This window comes from Osmerus mordax, chromosome 1, assembly GCF_038355195.1.
Source record: "Osmerus mordax isolate fOsmMor3 chromosome 1, fOsmMor3.pri, whole genome shotgun sequence".
Classification (NCBI taxonomy): domain Eukaryota; kingdom Metazoa; phylum Chordata; class Actinopteri; order Osmeriformes; family Osmeridae; genus Osmerus; species Osmerus mordax.
In genome coordinates this window covers 20,512,040-20,535,760 of record NC_090050.1, presented here as the reverse complement: position 1 = coordinate 20,535,760, position 23,721 = coordinate 20,512,040, and the positions used below count along the sequence as shown (strand labels likewise).

At 47.0% G+C, this 23,721-nt stretch overlaps 1 protein-coding gene across 9 annotated transcripts in view; it reads right to left on the bottom strand.

Annotated features, from left to right (window-relative positions):
- cadpsa (Ca2+-dependent activator protein for secretion a) overlaps positions 1–23,721 on the bottom strand; it is a 73,759-nt gene that overhangs the window by 41,706 nt on the left and 8,332 nt on the right. For all 9 annotated transcript variants that reach the window (XM_067244361.1, XM_067244622.1, XM_067244449.1 and 6 more), the window contains exons 2-9: positions 22,030–22,143; positions 19,665–19,997; positions 12,146–12,226; positions 11,618–11,851; positions 10,837–10,958; positions 5,704–5,815; positions 5,472–5,611; positions 3,503–3,569 (exon numbers count right to left, since the gene is read on the bottom strand). In XM_067244361.1, the coding sequence (XP_067100462.1) occupies positions 3,503–3,569; positions 5,472–5,611; positions 5,704–5,815; positions 10,837–10,958; positions 11,618–11,851; positions 12,146–12,226; positions 19,665–19,997; positions 22,030–22,143 (1,203 nt within the window). The remainder of the gene's footprint in view (positions 1–3,502; positions 3,570–5,471; positions 5,612–5,703; positions 5,816–10,836; positions 10,959–11,617; positions 11,852–12,145; positions 12,227–19,664; positions 19,998–22,029; positions 22,144–23,721) is intronic.

Here is a 23,721-nt window from a genome sequence, read left to right as displayed (position 1 = left end):
AGTTCCTTTCAATGTAGTCTACCACCCATTAAAATATTGTCTTTCTCCAAATGTGTGAATGTTTTATATTAGTTTCAACAATAGGTTAAGAGGTGATATAGAAAAAATAAAAATAATAATTTCCACAGCTTCAGCAACTGCAAGTACACGTCACAATTTCCCCAGAAATTGTATACTCTCTTGTTAAAGAGAAAAATAATCAGAGTTTAATTCAGAGCAGCTGGAGCATAGAAGGTGTATGTGTGTGTCTGTGTGTGTGTTTGTGTGGTGGGGGGGGGGGGGGGGGGGGGGCTATTTCCGAGGCTAGGTCGGGGCCGAGGCCGGTGGCGGGGTGGGGTTGTGGTCCTGGCTCTGTCACTCATGTTCCGGCAGACGAGGCGAGCGGGAGTGACACCCTGTCACATGTCATGGGAGCCTGACTGCTAGGTGCCAGTCAAGCCACGCCGGCGCACAAACGCAAGCATTGGAGCTCGGCCAATCCCGGGCTATTGTCACCTCTGCTGCAAATGGCAGCTCTCACTCCGGCTGCAGCCCTGCCTCCTGTGTGTGTGACAAGCGAGATTCCTGCCACGGCTCTGATGAGGCCCGGGGTGGCCCAGGGAGGGCTGCAGGGGCCGCGGCCCAGCTCCCCGGTGCCCACCGCCACCCCTCCCCTTTCTCGCCTCCGGGACCTCACAGGGGCACATCAGACTCCAACCAACCACCCCCCCAACCCAGACCATTCCACTCCCTGCGTTCATGACTGCCCCCCCCCCCCTCCTATTTTCTCCTCTCACTCTGCCTGCTAAAGTCTCCATCACCAAGTCTCGTCAGAGGCTTGGTGATAAAAGTCTGAGACAGTGGGGACAGAATCGAGATGCAGGCAGGGAGGCAGGGGGGAAGACAGGAAGGCAGCGAGGCAGGGGAATGTAAGGGAAAGGTCTGGAGGCAGAGGGAAGGCAGGGAGGTAGGGGGAATACAGGGGGAAGGTAGGGAGACAGGGGTAGGCTGAGGAGAAGGCAGGGAAGAGGCAGGGGGAGGCAGAGAGGCAGGGGGAGGCAGAGAGGCAGGGGGAGGCAGGGAAGCTCTTTAACAATTAAATAACTGTAAATTACTTTCTTCACCTGATCATTCTACATTCTTTTGATCTTTTAAACAACCTGGTGTAAGGTGGTTGTAAGTCTATTAAATTGGGTTGTGTTTCAAGACTGCGGGAGGGGATCCAGCAGGGGAAAGGGAGGGAAAGGATGGATGGAAAGTGCTTATGGTATGCTTGGCAGCTTTTTCCCTGGCATGTCATTGTAGAAGTGGCAGCTTGTTATCTCCAACAACCCCCTTCCGCACCCCTACCCCTGGTCATCCTGATCATTACCATATCCTACTGCTGAAGACATCGCTCCTCAGCCAAGTTATTACTGATGGAGAGAGGAAATGGAGAGAAGGAGAAAGATGGACGGCTAAATGTTAGGAGAGGAAAAAGCGAGAGACTAAGTGTAAAGTGTGTGTGTCTGAGGTGGGCAAGGACAGAGCGAGCGAGGGAGAGAGAGAGGAGAAACAGAGTGGCGTACAGGAAGAGGGGGTCAGCCTCCAGACAACTGAATAATTAGACTTCACTTTGCATCATAAACATGTGCTTTATGGCTCCAATCTGCTTCGTACAGACGGAACTTGTCTGGGTGCTCTGCTAGCTGCACCACACACAAACACACACACACGCTGTCTCAGTCTTAGTGAGCTAGCGGGGAAAGGAAGGTGCAGAGGACTGGAGTGTACTTCCAGTCAAAACACAGCATTTTAGGCCTCTTGTGGTTGGACACAGTAGGCTACACCTGGGGCCTTAGCTTTAGAAAAGACATGTTCACACAGTTTGAAGGAGAAGGAAGGAATGGGGGAAAACCCCATGATGAGAGGGTAAATGAAAAAACAGTCTTTAAGATGTTCAATTCGGTTTCCTGGTGTGTGGCGTGTTCGCATTGACACGTCTAACATGTTTACATGCAAGCGACATGTTAACATGTATCTCCAAATGTTGTACTACACCTGCAGACAAATGTTTACATGTTGCTGGCGTGTTGTTGGCATATTTAGCGGCTGCAGCCAGCGTCCATCACCCTGCCACTGTAAATGATCTACTCACACACTGTAATTAGGAACTCATGAATTATTCAACAGGAAACTAATCTCCCACGACTGAAACAAACACCCCCAAGTATAAGCTGTGCTATTTATGAGTATCATGGTGACTGTCAATCAAATAGAAATCAGTTTTTGTGTGTGTGCCCGGGTGTGTGTGTGTGTGTGTTTGGGGTAACTTAGTGGGCATTTAGGGAGGTTCCATACATTAACTTAGTTTCCAAAAGATGTTTTAGACAAGGGTTGGGCAACTCAGAGTCACTGATAAAGATGAATATGAAATCCATGTTAAAGCATGAGTCATGAGGAGGATACCTTATGTTCTCTTTCTGGACCTGTTCTAACTCTTTTTTGTTCATCCACTATTTTCTTAGAGCGGTTTCCAAAACCACAAACAAATGTCATTCATAGTAATGTTTGTTAGTATTTTTCAGAGGCATACAGTAACTATTATTCCTACCCTCACTAGCCCTTGTATCCCTATATATTGTACTCTGCTATAACCTGATCAGAGATCAGAGAAAAATTAGTATTTTGTATGGTTCCACCGTAATGTAAACCCACTAATTAACAAATTTGATTAATACTTACACGGGACTTAACAAAACCAAAACAGAAGAGGCAAATTAAAAAAGAAAACAAAGAAATTAAACACATTCATACACATGTAATCATTAAACAAATGTTTTGCATACAGTGCACACAGTAAAAACCAACATTTACATTCCTCTCTTTGTCATGAAGAACATTCCTTTTTCTTTCCCCAAGACAAATAAAGACATGCAATGACTCTCTCTCTCTCTCTCTCTCTCTCTCTCTCTCTCTCTCTCTCTCTCTCTCTCTCTCTCTCTCTCTCTCTCTCTCTCTCTCTCTCTCTCTCTCTCTCTCTCTCACACACACACACACACACACACACACACACACACACACACACACACACACACACACACACACACACACACACACACACAAACAAACCCCACAGTGGCAGCGGCTGTCTATTGACCGGTATTTGTCACTTGCTGTATGTGTAGCTGGGAGCATGAGTGAGGCTTCGCTCGGAAGGCACTTTTAGCTGCGAGTGTTAGGCCAGCCAGCGTTCACTCTGGTTTGTCAATCCCCTGTCAACTCCTAGCTCTGAGACATCTCCTCCCCAAACACACAACAGACACCAGGCGGCTCAAAAAGAGGAGCTCCAGAAAATGGCTGCGACAAAGCTCCTGACATGAGCTTGTTTCGTTCTTCATCATTTCTGTGACAGCTAGAGAAAGATATGTCTTGTGTTCTCTTGACACAACACTGCCGTCTCACTCGGGTGGGTTCTACTGACACTGCTGGGAGCTCACACCAACACACAGGCATGCTCGTAACAGATGCTCTTTGTGCTTACCTGAACTAACACAAAAAACCTCTTCTTCCATCTCTTCCACACGTTTTTCCCTATTGCCCACAAGTACCTGTGTAGAGAGAGACGGGTTTGTTGTTCACAGGTGGGATATAGTCCCCTTCTTACCAAATACAGCTGGCCATTTATACTAAAATAAAGAATTAGTATGAAACAAGCACACATTAAGCAAACAATCGCCATGACTTATGTAGGAGGGATTGAGGCGTCCTTAAAGAGAGAATAAGAGAAAAATAAAGAGAGCTGCTGACCTCTTGTGGTGAAAACGTAACATTTCTACAATGTTCAACAACTGGACTATCAACCTACTGAAGGACTTAAACATGATACCTGCGAGTGTTTGGAGGGTAGAGGTTACAACCAAGCTAATGCTTCTTGACTCTAAATTGATACATTGTAACAAGTTTGGTTTTAAAGGTAAACCCACTTTAAAAAGGAGTCTAGGAGATAGAACGACTCTGGATGAGTAGAGCGTCTCGGTTTCATTTGAAGAGATGGTTACACTGGGTTCAGAGCTGTTCTGTCCACCTTCAGTCGCAGGACTGAGCCAGTGTCCTGGGGTTGTTATATACTGCACAGAGGACAGGGGCTTTGGAAAAGAACATCTGAGGGTTCAGACCCCAGCCTCTGCCCTCTCCTGCCTCTGCCCTCTCCTGCCTCTACCCTCTCCTGCCTCTGCCTCCGGTGGCCTGGCTGGGGCACCCTGCCAGGCCTCCCTCTGCCTGCCCTTCCCCTGGTGTGTTTAAGGGGCACCAGCGCTTGTCGCACTGAATAATCTAGTGCCCAAGGAGCAGAGGGCAAGGGGGCTGCCAAGCACCCGCATGCCTGCCAGGCAGAGAGTTGTACAAGCAGCATACGGCACAAACACAGGCATGTGTAAGGCCACCCCACTGGGGTCTGAGGCGCCCTAAGGACCCACACACGGAGCATATGGAGGAGTGGGAGGGAGGGAGACAGGGAAAGTTCATCAGACCCAAGATAAAAGGCAATGCCCTCGGAGCGGACACACAAACACGCTCACTCACACACACACACACACACACAGGCACGCTTGGGCGCTCGTTCATTTGCACACGCACATACATGCAGGGCAGAAGGAGGAATGTGAGGCTAGACGTGTCCTTGTGTCTTGCTGCTGTCACATCTATTCCTTCATCAGCCAGGCAGCCTAATGATGATGTGTTCCAAGATCTGCCTGGTTGTTTCAAGTCATATCCACTAACTGGTACTGGTACATCCCCAAAAAATCTTTTATCCAGAATGTTGATGATGTCAACCAGCAGTGTGTTCAGAGAGTAGCTGAAAATGGCCGCTTCACACAGCCAACATCATTAATAACTTAGGAGGTTTCATAGTCATGACTTCTTCTGACGATTATGTGCTTTGTGGATCTTTATCAGATGGCAGCCCTTCATGTGGCTTTTAGCTGTGTAGCACATCACAAAGCCAGCTTTCTCTGAGAAGTCATTAAAATCAAACGATCGCAAAACATTTATGTTAAGCTTAACGCAAATTTGATGATAAAACAATGGTTATCTGAATCAAAAATATGCTACCTCACACACTGGAATAATCTCTTTCCTCACAAACTGCAGAATCAGCCCTTTTATGGCTTATTTGAGTTAAAGTCATTCAATAACAGTTCATCACCACAAGAGGGCAGCAAATCATCATGTTTAAAGGGGCGATGCTGAGGAGCTGTGGAAGTGAAATCTCTCTGGGCCTGTAAACGAGGAGGCCATGCCTGGAGGCGGACACCATGCCTGGGGGCGGAGGCCATGCCTGGGGGCGGAGGCCATGCCTGGGGGCGGAGGCCATGCCTGGGGGCGGAGGCCATGCCTGGGGGCGGAGGCCATGCCTGGGGGCGGAGGCCATGCCTGGGGGCGGAGGCCATGCCTGGGGGCGGACGCCATGCCTGGGGGCGGAGGCCATGCCTGGGGGCAGCTTAACTCACCCACAGTGCTTCATGTTCTGAGGCTTGTCCATGCGGATGGCCAGTTTGATTCTGAGGTCACTGTCCGGACAGCCCTTGGACACGGTCATCTTATGCAGCTCTGACTGTTTGGGGCTGTTGGGTGTTGGGTGTAGGACCACCTGAGAACACAGACAGACACTGTGTAAACAGCGCTCGTACACCAAGGAGCGTTGTGGATGAATGAGTGTGTGGTATGGTGGCCAAGCCTCACGCGTCCAAGCTCCTTGTCCTCCAGGGCCAACACTCCAGTACTCTCCGTGAATAGCTTCACCTTCACCGCAGGCAGAGGGTGTGTGGTGGTGAAGTCTCCCTGGGTGCCCCAGCTGAAACACACACACACACACACATTTTAAATGTGTTAGTTGATTACAATAATTGTATAAGAAATGTGCATATCTTCCAAATGTTTAAGGCTACAGGTAAGATTGTCTTTACTCCCCTGCCAGTATTGATTTGATAGAGCAGTTTGTCAGTTACTAGTTGCTCTCTTGGATATGCCTTTAATATACAGAGCCCACAGCCAGCTCAGTAAATCAAAAAATACCCCTGACAATCAACTATCAGCACCTGAACCTCTACCCTGAGACACAGGTGTGCAGCTCATAAATAGTACAAAGTCCAACGCAGACCGAAGAAAACATCACAAACATGTTCATACCACCTTAACCATTAGTGTTGCTTCACTGCAATATCAATAGGCAGCACCTTACTTAGCTCAATGCGAACAGACTCAGAAACAAACACACAGTAACAAACACACAGTAACAAACACACAGTAACAAACACACAGTAACAAACACACAGTAACAAACACACAGTAACAAACACACAGTAACAAACACACAGTAACAAACACACAGTAACAAACACACAGTAACAAACACACAGTAACAAACACACAGTAACAAACACACAGTAACAAACACACAGTAACAAACACACAGTAACAAACACACAGTAACAAACACACAGTAACAAACACACAGTAACAAACACACAGTAACAAACACACAGTAACAAACACACAGTAACAAACACACAGTAACAAACACACAGTAACAAACACACAGTAACAAACACACAGTAACAAACAATTGCAAGCACCGGCGTCCTGTAGTGCCAATAATTGATTGAGGTGGTACAGAAAAGTGTGTGAGTGTGTGTGTATACGTGTGATGAGAAGTGTTACAAACCCAGGTGTCGTGAGCTGACTGTCACTCTGCAGGGCTGCCTGACAATTTGACAGGTTCAACAGCTATGTCATCGTTTCATCATGGTTTATGCCCCTGAGAGGCTGCGGAAATCTGTGATTTACAGTACACTGTGTGTGTGTGTGTGTGTGTGTGTGTGTTTGTGTGTGTTTGGGGGTTTCCTCTCACTGATTAGTTCTGTCTAGCTGTTTTCTGAGTGGCTTCTGAAAGCCTTGAGATCTGAGATCTCACTTCTCAGGTGTTTGCCACTTCCAACAGGATTCCCATCTGTGGATAGTTACCTGGGCTGTACTTATCAGCAACACTAACATGGAGACACACTCTGGTTCATGTGAAGAGGAAGTGTGTTCCACACTTAGAGGAGTGATTAGACTTGTTAGAAGATCGTTACGTCATTGTTCTTTGTCTGTAACAGCTCCAGGACAACTCTGTACAATGACGTGTTTGTATGCATTTGTGAGTGTGTGTGTGTGTGTGTGTGCGTACCAAGCGTAAAGCCATGGACGGTGATGGATAAGGCTTTGCAGTCAGCACACGCCTCATTTAAGTCTCATTAGAGAGGACGCCCACCTCTCTCCATCTCTACGTCCGCTGAATCACAGCCAAGAGACATCTACAGTTCACACTGCACTTGCTCTCTCCTGACGTGGTACACTGCAAATCAAGCCTTCCATTTAGCCTAGCGCTAATGTCCGGTCACCGCAAAAGTCACAATGCATCCACCATCAAACCTCTGGCCCTCTGGCCTGGTGGTTAACATCTGCCGAGTCAGCATGACCCACATCCTGGCTGCCCATTGGCTAGAGGGAGCAGAGGGCGGTTGTCTATGTGTCTGATCTGGTCTGAATCATGGTACCTGTCGGGTGCTTGTCATGAAGACCAGGCGTTCCTGACGCTGTCTGCCTGAACCGTACATGACTCAGCTGAGAGGGTATAGTGCACAGAGACACTAAATTAAACACACACACACATTAACTGATTAGTTGACTCATCACCAGTGAATGCACCATCCACACGTTCATTCCAAACATACCAGACAATAGCGCAATGAAAATCTGTTGAGAGTCATTGAGGAAAAAAGGTTTCTGGGAAACAGAGCCAATTTCTGTGAAATCCCAGTGGAGTCAGTACAGTAAGCGACATAGAAAACCTTCTGACACGAGGAATGGCGATTCCCAATCCAGCGTATCCTGACCTGAGTGTGTGTGTCTGCAACATCAGCGTGTTAGACTGTGCTGACGAGGCCTTGACAAGGAATTAACTAAGACAATAAACAGTACACAGTATTCCATGATGTAATCATGGCATGGCAACATATTTTTAAACAGTCTCCAAACAGTGAGGAATTCACAAACAAAATTAACATACATATGCATGAATGTGACAAATATATATATTCCTCTAAGATGGCAGCAGAGCAGCTTTTGGGCGTGTGCATCGAGCTACTAGACCAGATAAGGACAGGAGACGGAACAGGAGAATACCATTATTACCGTAAGATAACATGCTCACACGCGATTCTCTGAAAGTGTAAATAAGTGTTAGGGTATTGATATCATGGAATCAGTCTCATCTGGGGTTCAGAAGAAAAATGATCAAATTAAAGACTGATGTTAGATACTGTAATAATACTTTCATTAATTAACAGAGTATCTCATACCAAAATGACATGATAATATCAAGATCAAGATCATATGTTTTATTACATCATAGATCTATTAAAATCCAGTCCATGCCTGAATATTGAGTTTACATTCATATTTCTCAGACACACAAAGTCCATCACACTCCTCCTGCCTGACCGCATGAAACTTAGCAAGCTCGTGCTCTCTGTGTGTGTGCAACATGTGCATGAGTGTGTGTATGTGTGTGAGTATGCATGTGTGTTAGTAGTGTGTGTGTGTGTGTTTGTGTGTGTATGTAAGTGCATGTGAGTGTGTGTAGGTGTGTGTAAGCAGTGTTTGTGTCTGTGAGTGTAAGAAGTGTGTGTAAGTGTGTGTACGCCTTGATAGCCACAGGCACAGGCCTGAGGCATTCCACTGGGCATTACACTGGTCAAACAGCTCAGCCTGGTCACACGTGTAGATGCATGGCAGCATAAATCAATAAATGCATGCACACGCACACACACAGACACATGTATATGTGTAGTATATGTGTATAAGATAGGGCGTCATAAAACTAAAAGCTTTTGGATAACGAGTGCGACTCATCTCACACACACACACACACAAACCACACACCCACAAACAAAACACACCCACACACAAACACACACACACTTTCCTCTCTCACTACTGCTTGACCTGTTGACTCCCCCAGAGAAACACCACTATGCTACTGTCAAGCCTCTGACAACGACAGACTAGGACAAGAAGACAGGAAGAGAGGGCGTGAGGACATGAGAGGAGGAGGGGAGAAGAGACAGAGAAGGGGAGAGGTGCAAGAAAGATATGGGACATAAGAGGTGTATAGAATAGGGAAAGCTGGTCGAAAAGGCGAGAATGTTAGATTAAGACGAGGATACAGTCAAACGTCGTCTCCCAGAACTCCCTGAGGAGGGCGCTGTGGGGGTCCTGGCCCGGACCCACCCTGAACAGGAAGTCCCTCAGCCCGGGGATCAGGGATCTCTGGATGCTGAAGCCCAGAGCACCACTGAGCACGGTGGAGCGCCCCCCGGTGGTCAGGTGGCCAGCCGTGATCCAGGACTCGCTGTGGCTTTTAAAGCCCTGTCTGGCATGTCTGGGCTCTGTATGAAATTCCTTCCTCTCCTGTTTCAGGAACATGTGGGCCTAAGCTACACATTCATTTTACAGCTGTTCACGATCCCCAACTCCCACCTGAGGCTTCTCTGGGTCTGGGTACAGGGCCAAAAAGATCCTGTCTGTGCAAACACACAGAGAGCGAGATATCATTCACAAACACAAGGACACACAGGGAGCACGAGGAACACATTGCCACTGCAATGTGTGAGGCAGTGTGTCTACAACTGCAGCTAACTGACAACCATTCAGTTACAGTACTGCTGATACTGCTGTGCAGTCATGGACTCTTCTACAAAGTGTACTATGTGTTGGTTCTACTACGTACTAGGACGCAAGGAGGTGAAGGAAAAAACACACATGAAGGGACATACTTTATCCACCCTTAACCCATCCTGGAGGACTATTCATCCACCCCTTTATCCACAGTGTTTAACCCAGTATCCACCTTCATCCATACGTCATCCAACCTGCATCACCGTCATCCATCCTGCATAGCCTTCATCCACCTTGCATCACTGTTCATCCACCCTGTACAGTATCACCCTTCATCCAGCCATTAGAACGTGCCCCACAGGAACCTTTCATCCAGCCAGTAGAACGTGCACCACAGGAACCCTTCATCCAGCAAGTAGAACGTGCACCACAGGAACCCTTCATCCAGCCAGTAGAACATGCACCACAGGAATTAGATAGTCAGCTGCAGGAGCTTGACCCTCAGAGGAAGTCCAAGAGAGGGGCTGGGCATGTTTAAAGAGTCAGGTGGCTGAGCGGTTAGGGAATCGGGCTAGTAATCTGAATGTTGCCAGTTCGACGTGCCACATGACGTTGTGTCCTTGAGCAAGGCACTTCAACCCTACTTGCCTCGGGGGAATGTCCCTGTACTTACTGTAAGTCGCTCTGGATAAGAGTGTCTGCTAAATGACTAAATGTAATGTAAAGAGGAAGTCCACGAGAGGGGTTGGGCGTGTGTAAAGAGGAAGTGAGGGCAGGCTTCATCATCTCAGTAGCTCACGTGTGTTTCCTACTCCAGTGGCTGATGTAATCACCCGCCGGCTGGTTCATGAGCTTTTTACAGCTTCTAACCTGCTTGGCCAGTTACATAAAATACAAGAATGCCAAGCCTGTTGTTCTCATTCATTCATTCATTCAGTCATTTAGCAGACGCTCTTATCCAGAGCGACTTACAGTAAGTACAGGGACATTCTCCCCGAGGCAAGTAGGGTGAAGTGCCTTGCCCAAGGACACAATGTTCTGGGCTATACTGTAGGTTAAGTCACAATGAACATAAGTTTTCACTTGATGTGCATGTGTGTGGGTTTGTGTGTGTGGGGGGGGGGGTTAGGGTGTGTGTGTCTGTGTTCTACTTACGTGGGCTTGGAGGCCTCAGCCTGGTCTGTCTGGAGCTTCTGCCCTCCCTCCACCTCCATGGTGCAGTAGACAATCCTGTTAGGAGCCAGAGACTTGAGGCCCTGCACTTCTACTATCACCACCTGGAGAGGGAGCGAGGGAGAGAGGACATAAGAGAGAGGGACATCAGGTAGATATGGGAGAGAGAGGGTAACATAAAGTAGATATGGGAGAGAGAGGGGAGAAATGGTCAGAAGTTGCCTTGTTGACAGTCAACATGGAAGCCGCACAGAAGCAGACAAATAGTTATAATACATCACTTCCAGTCTTCCATTCGGCTTCGTATGAATTTAGATCCTTTAATCCCAAATATTTGCATTAACACACAATATCTGTCATAATAAATGTAATACCCTATGGTACTGACACTTATAAAACACCAGAAACCAGACCATCTGTGTTTGTTTAATCCAGAGGGTTAAAGGTTACAATGACATCAGACGCCTCTCTGTGTGCCTCTCTGTCTCCAGAGTCCATCGGCTCTGTGCTCCACGGTGAAATGTTCCCACAAACATCCAGTGCCTTTAAGGGCCTGCCTGGTGTGTAGGGAGTCAGATGGCTGAGTGGTTAGGGAATTGGGCTATTAATCAGAAGGTTACCGATTGGATTCTCGGTCATGCCAAATGACGTTGTGTCCTTGGGCAAGGCACTTCACCCTAATTGCCTTGGGGGAATATCCCTGTATTTACTGTAAGTTGCTCTGGATAAGAGCATCTGCTAATTGACTAAATGTAAAAAGTACCTCCAGGGTGAAGGAGAGCACCACGTCAGACTTGGACAGTGTGTTCTCGTCCTCCTGGCCCATGTCTATGATGGACGTGTTGTGGCCCCGCTTGAGCTTCTGCAGTTTGAAGTCTCCCCCCTTGGACACGGGCATGCTCTCCAGGTTGGCCATGAGAAGGTTGACTGAGGAACGCAGCTCCTCGATGTACATGGCCTCCATCTCCCTGGATACAAACTTGGGAAACTTGCCACCCTGTTATACAGACAACACTATGTAAGACTACAATGTCAAGTATACAAAGAGGTATACTGTGCCAACACACATATACACACGTGCACACACGCCTCTGTACAGATTTATTTTCCCTGACATGGTATGCAGTATTGAGCCTGTTGTGCTTATGTTAAGATGTGCCCTGAACTCTTGCCTGTAGTGCACACACACACTCACACACACACACACACACCATGCAGTTGCCATAGCGTCGCTGGATCTTATACACAATACAGGTTGGATCGAATAAGCTGTCCATGGATGCTTACTAACCCTGGCTATCTGGTCAGCCATCTGCAGACGACCGTCCAGTTCCCTCCGGATCTGGGCCGCTTGCTCATCCGGGTTATCTAGCTGTAAACACAAAGGCAACATCTTAGTTCGTCTCCTAGGCAACGTACTGTGGGGTCTGTCAGAATCACCAAGTACAGTCTCCACGTAACAGGACCCTGCGGTACAATGCATACCTAGGCTATGCACACAGCCAGCTGTGACATGACGATCACAGAATACGTATAGACATGAAGCTTCACTAAGGCTTCTGTTTAAGATGACTCTGTGGATTTCACTGTGGTCAGGTGATGAACTCTGGTCAATAGAACATCCATTTGAGCCTATCATCGTGGCTTTCCTTGGGAAACGTCAATAACTAAACACTGCCAAGTGATTACTCTGTACTATGAATCAGATGTTTGGAGTCCATGCTTGACTCTTGCATTGCTTATTGTAAATATACTGTATATACAGAGCATTTGTGTGTGTGTGCGATGAATAAAACAATTGTTTTATGTTGATCAGATCAGACAAAACAGCATGACGATCATTCTTCCCGGCTGTACGATTGACCAGTCTGATAAACCACTCCATTACAGTAAACAGACCATTAAGTCATAGAAGCACATCCAGAGTACAAACAAGCAGAACTGGACAACAGAAAGCCACACACAGTAGACAAGCCATGGCACACAGACAAAGGGTGCCAGTGGATGCTGCCAACACCTGTAAATACCTTGGGCCGTGACCTTAACACAGAGATGTCACAAATCCATTTGCAGAGAGAATGTGAGTAGGTGAATACCCGTGGCTGTATTGAACCTGTGGGATTGCCTGAGTTGTGTTCTTTGTTGTGGGTGTGCTGAGTGTGTTCTGGCCAGTCAGCAGGATGCCATCTGTACAAGAGCAAGGCTGGAGGATCTCCCTTTCGGCACACAAGCTGGACACCTACACACACATACCGTATTCACACACACACAGCTACATTCACACACACACACACACACACACAATCTAATTCCCCACCTGTGCATAACACACACACACACCATCTAATTCCTCACCTGTGCTAACACAAACACACACAAACACACCAATCATGGGCATATGGTGTGCAGAGTAACTCCTATTCCAGCCTGGCTCTCTATGTACGTCCACCCTCTCCCATGAAGGCCCAGGTCTGGCACGCCCCTCTGGCACAGTGCCTCAGGCCAGGTGCCTGAGGGTGACTGGTCCACCAGAGTCTGTCCATGCTAGCCTGCCGTCCCCTCTGCCTCTCATCAGCCTACTGGAGAATTCCTCACAGCAGACCGCAGAGGGAGCGACACACCCTTCCTCTCGTTCTTCCACTCTCAGTCCATCCCTCCCTCCCTACACCCCTGTCCTTCCCTCCATTACACTCGTTCAATGATGTCACATGATCAAATCCAGCGCAAGCCAAGTCAAGAAATGGAACTGTGATTGAATTAATTCAGCACACCACGTACATCTTGGGCTAGTGGGATCCATCACACCATACAGCAGGAGTGTTTGCAGGAGGGCTGGAGTCTAGCAGCGTGGGGAGCAGAGCCTGCAGTCTTCCATCTCCCTAGACAGCAGGACCTGACAGGCTTCTCTCTCTGTGATCCCAGGGCACCTATGGAGCAGCTCTTATCCCTCCCCACTCCCTCCCCACTCCCCCCGCACCCACATGCAGGAAAAAGGCACCTGTGGCTCGTTCTAATGACTGTTGGGTAAATACACAGCTGCCACAGGGAGGATTAGCACATTGGCCCCTATGAGGCACTGTATAGGAACAGCAGTCACGACTGAAACCTATGGTGAGGTGTAAACTGTTTTTTCATCTGGGGACTGTGGGACTCGATGACGGTTGGCCCAGGACAAGGTGCCTGTATCTGCGTGCGTTCCAGACAGCAAGGCCAGTTACTCAGAACAAGCACACCTCTGTACCGATCCTGCAGCCTAGCTGGGTTTGGAGGAGATCAATAAGACAATAGAGCAGCTGGTATGAAATGGACTTGCTGAGGAGGGTAATGAGTAATAATCACCTAGTTTGTGTGTGTGTGTGTGTGTGTGTTCCATGATTCCCAGAGAAGTACAGTTGGCCTGGTCTTTGTGATTACTTTATGGCTCAAAGGACAATCGATAGCATAACGATTCCACTAATAAGATCTGTGCTGGAGAGAACTGGGATGGGAAGCGGATGGATGGAGAGATGGACAAAGACAGACAGACAGACAGAGGATAACAGCCACATAGAACACAACGTTTTGACACCAATAAGAGTACAGTGAGAATGGGGTGTGTGTCGAGTTGTACTGGAGGAGGCTGTCATGTCCTTCTCTCAGCTCATTCATCACACATGTTTCTGTCTCTCTGGGGATTCAGTCTCCTCTCCAAAATGTTCTGTTTCCTTCCCTTCAGTATGTCTGTTCACTCTCTTCATTTATCTCTCAACAACTCACCAAACTGTTCCTCAGTCTCCGGCCGTCTGTCAGTCTGTCTCCCCTCTACCCCCGGTCTTGGCATTGATCTCTTTCCTGCTGTAGGAAGGTCTCGGCTGAGCGCCCCCCCCCCCCTGCTGCTACCACCAACAGAGGCACATGTTTGAGTTACTGCAGACTGGGAGGCTGACAGGGTGTGGAGGGACCACATGTACAGGCACACTGTCCCTGCTCCTGTTCTCTCTCGCTCACTCATTTGAGCTTTTCCCTGCTTCTATCGCTCTCCCCGTCTCTCAATTTCTTTCCATCTCTTCTTTCTGCTTCTATCACTCTTTTTTTATCTCTCTGTCTCCCTCTACTTCTCTTTTTGTTTCTCCCAGTCACTCAGGGTTACAGTTAAACTATGGTCCTCTCTTGACAGGATTCAGGTCTAGCTGTTGAGGTCTTAATCCCAGACTGGTGTCTAAGACAGGCCTATGTTTAGTGAAGAAGTGGAAATTGTCTAAGTGTGTCTGATCTATTGTTCAGTCTGATGTTCAGGCTTTGTCCTATCTGTCTGTTCCAGACTCCTCATCCATCCATCCCTCAGGTCACTGGAAGTGAAAAATGTGTGATATCTTATACAGACTGTATTCCTTCTGTAAGAAGGATGGCTGGTACAGAGTGACAATCGATATTGTAGTGTGTGTGTGTGTGTGTGTGTGTGTAAGGATCATCTGTCTGTCTAGGCCTCTGGGGTGTAGCTTGTTCTTCTTGGGCTAACATTAAACACTACAGGGGCCAGATCACTCAAGCTGCTGAGGTGAAGCTTGACCACACAAGCCTACATCTTGCACCAACACAAAGACACACTCCCTCGTTGCCCCTGGTTATCCACGTCTTTTACCTAATCTGAACCCAGGATTCATGAGACATATTGCAGGGGTTTAAACATCTTCAGAGGAGAGAGAGTTGATTATGGTTTGAGGTAAGTGATAATGGGAAGTCATCAAAGAGAGAGCTTTTGACTTTATCCAGATTCTCTGGGCAGACTGACTTTGTACCCAGTATTTTTACAAGGTTGCATGAGTTTAGGCTCTGGAAAACATAGTACTATCAGAAACAGTTGTCATGACTACTGTCTTTCTAATCTGCTTTCCATCACACACACACACACACACACATATGGAACACACACACACACATACACACAGCCCTGCCAGAGAAAAGATTTCAGTGCCAGTGTGTTTTTAATCTTTAGTGCTGTGCCTAGAGACTGAGACCACAGAAAGTGTACAGGTGATTCTGAATCGTTTTGAACAGCATCCTATAGCATCTGTATCGTAACTCAGACCGGTGGTGGGATTTTAGAGACTGTTTAACAGGCCATTGTTTAAGTCTCATCTGCTTTCCTTTCCTCTCCCATGCCCTCTCCTCTCTCCGGCCCTCCTCTTTCATCTCCTCTTCACCCCTCCCCTCCGTTCAGCTCACCCTGTCTTGTTTAGACTAATTGTTGTTCCCTATGCTTGATGGATAGAAAGACCAGCCACTGATATGTGATTAAGGGAAAACCAATCAGCTGCTGTCTACTTCAATACACACAAGGTGACAATGGCTGACAGGAAAGGAAAAGACAAACGGCGCGTAAAAAAGAGATAGAGAGAGAGAGAGAGATACCAATATACAAGGTGAGAGAGGACAGAGGTGGCCATGTTTACTGTCACCATGGCAGCCACACAGAGGCAGACAAAGGTTATGGGTGTGTTTGTAATAGACGGTGATAGGTAGCACAAACAAATACTCACACACATACACACATGAACACATGTAACCTCACTTGGCAGAGCACACACACACACATATTTACACACTCACATAGACACACACTCACACAGTGGGTACATGAGACCAACCATAAACAGTGAAGATACTTCAAAGCTGTCATCCAGGCTTCTGTTTCAAGTATGATAGGACCACAGCCTTTGATGACAGACAGTGAATGGTCTTTTGCCTGTCTCACCTATTTATGTAACCAGACAAAATGGATGCAAAAGTGGAACCTTTTCAAACACTGTTGTGTGCTTGGCCTTGTTTGTCATTGTCAAATATAGGTGCAGTGTCACTGAGTTTTTGATCTCTTTTAACCGAGGCAGGGCATATAGTGTCATGTGAATTTCCTTTGTGTTAAGACTTTTCTCAAACCATAACTCACCACATGAAACAAAGTGTTTATTTCATAATAAAAACAAATTCCCATGACCTAATCTCTATGGTAATTTTACATTCCTAAATTGGTATTAAGAGGAACCAAGAGACTTTGCATATTTAGACCATGTAAGTGGTATTATCTGGACAAACAAGAGAGCACAATTTATTTCTGTGTGTTTAAAGCTTTATTTTGATTTGTTCAGGGCTCTTCCGAACAAACACTATAGGCACTGTGAACGCCTTAAGAGCACTGATCCGTTCGGTTGCCATCATCTAACTGTTTGGCGTTACACTTTGTTGCCTAAATAGGGTTTTGCTTTTCTACGCATGTCACTACTAAGCTAGGCCCTGGTCTTCAGAAGGAAATCAACAAAGAAAATAAACCCAGAACCTAAGCTTTGAATCTTCGCTCTGGGAGTCTGTTGATGTAACATTGATATGAAGGTGTATGTGAGTTCTAGCAGAAGGCAGCTCTGCATCCCCAGCAGCCACCCTGGTCTGGGTGGTTCCCCACCCTGGTCTGGGTGGTTCCTCACCCTGGTCTGGGTGGTTCCTCACCCTGGTCTGGGTGGTTCCCCACCCTGGTCTGGGTGGTTCCTCACCCTTGTCTGGGTGGTTCCTCACCCTTGTCTGGGTGGTTCCTCACCCTGGTCTGGGTGGTTCCCCACCCTGGTCTGGGTGGTTCCTCACCCTGGTCTGGGTGGTTCCCCACCCTGGTCTGGGTGGTTCCCCACCCTGGTCTGGGTGGTTCCTCACCCTGGTCTGGGTGGTTCCCCACCCTGGTCTGGGTGGTTCCTCACCCTGGTCTGGGTGGTTCCCCACCCTGGTCCATTCTGGCACCTGCTTGTGCTTCAATTACAGCAGCACTAGGCTGGCTGCCGAGCCACATCCACAATGCTGAAGACTATCAGATAAATAGGAAAAACTCCCACTCTGTTCCACCCACGCCTCGGGTATACATCCGCCACAGCCCACTGTAATTTGATTTATCCTCTAACTCAAGTCATCATTACTGGCAACAACATATCCATCAAACGACCAGGACCACATCATCAGAGGTTTCTGATGGTCCACACAGTGGCTGGTGGAATGAGATGGAATCCTCGTTCCATGCAAAAGGCTGTTTCTGCAGTGGTCCAGTTTGTTTATACTGTTATATACTGTGTAATACTGGTTTCATTATGCAGAGGGGAAACAGAAACACACCAAAAATAGACAATGGACAATGTTATATGGCTTTGGTACCTTGCATGAAAACATGTAGACGTTAATATCTGGAAAAATATCTGTATGCTTATAAATACGCTGATTTACATATCAAACTCCTGTCATTCTTCCCCTGGAAACCGGTTCTTCACATAATGAGGGGACCAACCGCCTGTTAGGAGATGACGTGTGGAGACCATCTGTGCCTCATCCAACTGGCCCTGGCCAGAGGGGACGTCTCCTGACAGCTACCTGACTGGGACGACGAGATGACATGTGACTGTGACCAACTGGGTTCCATCTAGGGTCACATGACCATGACAACCCACTGACCTCACACATTTGCAGAGATCTGGAGTCGCTGCTTTTCAGATCATTTACCATGTGCTTGTGCACGGATTTCTGAATTATGTACTAGCACAGTGTCTTGCTATTCACTTGCTTTGGACTGTAACAGGCTGCTGGATGCTTAAGCCACTGCAATACAAATCTACAGCTTATTTTTTCTTCTGGCGAGAAATGGGAAGCATACATGAAAACAGGGGGGAAAGGATTCCTGTAGAAAACACTGCCTCTGTTCTTGTAGCTCTGCCTGGAAACAGATCTGACAAGTCTCATTCCGTCACAGCAGAACTCTTCCTAATGGAAAGCTGGTGACTGTGGTGTCAGACGAGTCAGAATGACACTGCAGGGGGCTGGCCCTGTCTTTTCATTGGCTACGGGAGTGTTCTGTGCTAATGATATAAGCACCATTGGCTTGACTTCAATATGTCATAATGAAACTACGTTCCGATTTTTACTATTATTCCGTAGTCATGCAAAGGTCAACCCACAGCCTATGTTAAGAAAGATTTCTTGTGTGTTTTAGTCTTGAGAACATGTTACATGGCTATAAGGGACGTGTCTAAGATCCTACAACAGGCTGGGCGATTACCTAGGGCCATCTGAAAAGAGCTTCTAGCACCTCCTCGGGCTCGATTGGGTAGATGATTGACAGTTGGACAGGACACCCATCTTGAAGGCCATCATCACCCCATAATTATCATCCTGTCCTCCATCCACCCACTCCTCTCTTTCAGTCTTAATAGCTTCCCATATCATCCTTTAATTCCCTTTCGTTACAATGCACCTATTGTAAGGAATAATTGAGATATGTCCCTTTTTTACTATACCCTGCCCACCTTTATTGTCACAATGCATCACATAGAATTTTTTGTTAATTCACAATAGCACCCTCCACCCACTTTCTCTCACATTCACCCTCGCAATCTCGCTCTCGCTCTCTCTCTCTCTCTCTCTCTCTCTCTCTCTCTCTCTCACACACACACACACACACACACACACACAATGGTCATATTTTCTAAGCAGTGTTCACCCAGGGTACTGTAATGCCTTGATTACTGATGGCATGGGGTATTCAAGCAGGCACTCATACCTGCAGGATTTCCTCTGGCATCATTTTATTCATTTCCACAATGGCTGCATTGCACTGCATTGCTTTTCCAAAGCAGCCAATCTCTCTCTTTGTGCCCCATAACAAGACTGAAGAGGGATGTTTTTCAGCTAAATGGGGTTGAGGAGGGTGACATGCTTTATATAAAGGCTTGGTTAGAGATCCAAGTGAGATGCACCATACATACAACTCAAAAGGCCACTGAAAGTCAGCATATACAGAAACTCACCTGACAGGCGTTGTACAGCAGTTGGTGCTCAAACTTCTTGATGCCCAGAATGTTCTGGAACATCTCGTACAGCTGGTCCTTGCTGAGGATGAGCTCGGAGGCGGCGCTGGCCGTCATGCGCTGCTGCGCCTTGCGCAGGTCCTCGTCTCCACGGTAGATGGTGTCAAACTTGGCCATCCAGGAGCTCAGCACCGTCTCCTTGCTCAGGCCGTCGATCTCGGGCAGGCTGCGGACGCGCTTCTCGATGTGCTTCTTGAAGACCTCCCGGGAGTCGCTGGCCGAGCAGCCTCCACTCTGCACCATGCGAGACACGCGGTCACTCTTCAGGAACACCTGGGAGGAGGTGAAGGACAGCGGTTACACGTGGAGTGTCTGCAGCCGCAGTCGAGTGTCTGTTCCTGTAGAGGCCAGGCCACTCCAGCCTCTTCAGCATGGATCCTTCCTCCCAACTAGGTCGAATGTGACTCCACCTCCATTCAGCAGAGGAATGTGATCAATGCCATTTTCTATTCATTGTGGCTCAATGCACTTCCTGAATTGGCTGGATGGAACATGATGCGTAAGCCTAGAAGTGAGTGTTCAGAAAGAAGCAGATGCGAGCCTCAAGCTTTCAGCTTATGGGCGGCTAGGAAGGAGGACTGCCGCGTCTTTGTCAGTGCGTGGAGGAGGAGGAATTTGCTGCTTCAATTCAATGGGACACTGTTGTTTTGCTGTGTTCGATCTGTCACACATTTGTTTTCCTCAGTTCCCCAAGAAAGCCATTTTCAAAACCAAATGGTGTGATACCTTTTGGGAGTCAGGTGGCTGAGCGGTTAGGGAATCGGGCGAGTAATCTGAAGATTGTCGGTTCGATTCCCGGCAGTGAAAAACGTACTTACTAAAACTAAACTTACTTACTGTAAGTCGCTCTGGATAAGAGCGGCTGCTAAATGACTAAATGTAAATGTAATGTGATACAGGGAGACTGTCAAATTTGGGCATCCTGAGCTCCACTTCAAATCGCCATTTCAACATTTTCAAGTATTAGATAAGCTGTTGGCCCTTTCTACGGGGGCAAGACATTTTAGGTTAATTGACACTAGGTTCTCAATCAATTATTAACTCATTAGTCTATTTGAGTGAAGGTAGTAGGCATCATTTGAACAGATAATGGATGGAGACAGAGAACTCTTAGTCAGGTGCCTGCTATAGATATCAGTGGCCTTCTTCTTGCATGGCAGGGTCACCGTAGAACCACATTAGAAACACTAACGACAGACGTTCACTAGTTTAATGTGTCATTCTAATTTAACTTCTGAAAATCGATAGATCTTAAACTACGTATAGTTTTAAAACTAGAAGGATGCCGTGTCAACTCTCTTTTGGGTCTACTAACCAAAGGACAGAAGATAACCAGCTCTTTCCCTCCCCCTCCGCCCCAGGTGTGGATGTGAGAACTGTACAAGCAGTTGCAGCTCAGCCTTTAAGAGCATTAGGCTTTAATTGAATTGAAAAGCCGGCTTTGGCTGGGTGTTAAATAATGCATCATTCCAATTCCGTAATTTGGCCTTTTTGCACTAAACCTATTGATTTATTTGACAGAACAAACCTCTTTCCACGTCTCTTATCACAGTGTCACGTGTCATGGTCTCCAGGTTCTAGATCTCAGGTCCGATTCACATTCTGCTGGACTCTGGAGTTCTCAACTCTTGTTTTGAAAGACCTCTAAACAGAGAACATGTATTTCCTGACTTTCATTATTGGGATCTACCAAACAAGTGAATTAAGGCATTGGGCCTAATTGATGCAGAGGAAGTCTGTCTTGAGTACAGGTTAGAAGGCTTTACGCATATAGACCCTGTCTGCTCTCATTATTCAGGAGGCCTATTTCGGGCAGTCCAATTCATTTTCATCTCCGCCATGCGGGAGCACATTATTAAGCCTGCCTGGAGAAGCCAGTCTGTTCCACATCATTTGTCAGAGCAAAGGTGAGTCATCTCCTTTCAGATTCAGACATTTCAATCCAACAGATAATTTCCACTATTAAGGAGCGTGAGAGAATCAATGTGGAATACAGAACAACATACACCATAGAGTTAGCATTCTCCAAGGCACAGTCAATGAAACTGAAAGCCAAAGAAATACACACACTTGGTGCATACGCTTATATTCTCTCTCTCTCTCTCTCTCTCTCTCTCTCTCTCTCTCTCTCTCTCTCTCTCTCTCTCTCTCTCTCTCTCTCTCTCTCTCTCTCTCTCTCTCTCTTTCTCTCTCCCTCTCTCTCTCTCTCTCTCTCTCTCTCTCTCTCTCTCTCTCTCTCTCTCTCTCTCTCTCTCTCTCTCTCACAGACAGACATGAACATAGGCAGGGTGAATTGGAGCCTCACCTCATAGTAGCTCTGGACTGCATTGATGAAAGCCTCGTCGGCCACAATCTGGGTCTCTCCGTTCAGGAAGGCCTGGAAGCGTTCCTTCACCGTCTGGAGATGCTGCTTACTGATCTGAGACAGGAAGCACACAGAGACAACACAGTTAGGACAGGAAGCACACAGAGACAACACAGTTAGGACAGGAAGCACACAGACAACGTCTGCAGGAATGGAGAAAGCTGGGCACTGAGTGATATTAGGGATCACGGAAACAGCAAGTATCACACAAGTTGTTTTCGATGATTTGAATGTCAAAATGTGTTCCCTCTCTGCTTAGTTCTCTTAATTGTAGACCACAACATGGAGGCCTTCTCCTGGGTGATAACTCATGTTGCTCTCTGACATCCACAACACACAAATAATTGAGCTGCTTAGCGCAGGCCTCAGTCCCAGCACATAGAACTCACATTACTAATTACATATTTTATGCCGCCATCCTGTCCACCCTTTTTAACATCCTCCTCTTCATTTGCAATTTTGACAAGGCAAATTAAGGTAAAATATTTATATGTCTAAATTTGGACCACAGCCCTTGTCGGTGTTTGAAAACCAGGTTCTTTCAACTGATTAATAAAGTGAGAGATTCATTCTGATGAATTAGTGCCCAACTGCTGTTTGACTACAGCCCACAATCCTTGGCAGTGAAAAGAGTGCAATGATCCACAGAAAAACTGATGTAAATAAATGATGGAGTATTGAACGTGTTCTAAGGCAGTTTGGCCTGACGTTGCTACAGCATCACAGGGTCACTTGTACACATTTGTATTGATGCCATCATCCACGCCCCCAGATAAACACCCCCCCCCCCCCCCCCCCAGACTGTTACGATCTGTCTGGCAGAGGTTGGGGAGAAGGCTGTGGGGGTGGCAGGCCTGAGGCAGTGTGTGTTTGACAAGAGAGTACTGTAGCACTGTGATAGGGCTGCGATAAAACATTCATGAAGGCGGAAGAGAATGGGCCAGTCTGAGTGTGTTGAGGGACTTGTGTCAAATGTTTTCATGTATAATACAATCCAAATGCATTGGGTACCTTTTTACACCAAGTAACTATTATGCCCGAGTCTGAGGTTTCTCAGAACTAAGGATGGTAAAATAACCAACGTTCTAACATTCTTTGCAAAAGAGTGAGAGCAATTTCCCATAATTTTACATGATGGAAATTCATTGTCACCAGCAGGTCTTTTATGTGGCCCTTGTTGTGTTCTCAAGATTATTACAGTAGGTCACTGATAAAGTCACACTGGCTTTGATGCCCAACACCAGGGGAACACAACTCTCTGAAGCTCCACCCACCCCCTGGATCTCCACCCCCACCTCTCCCCTACCTCTGATGCCCCTAGTTACTGTTACCATGGCCACCATGCCAGAGAGAGCACTAGGAGGCCTAAGAGCGATTACAGTCTCTTAAACTGGGGTCATAGTTCAACATGACCTTTCCATCAAGCACTCACCACTCATAAGAGAAGAGGATTATCATGATATGAGAACGAGAGAACCTCATATTGAGATATAGTCATTGCCTGTATGCTTGTTTGTTTATCTGTGCAGCTGTCTGTTTAGTCTGTCAGTCAGTCAGGGCTCAATTTTGTATAAAAATGAGAGAGAGAAAGAGGTAGAGGACAAAGGGGAGAAAAAAAGAATGGATTTCAAG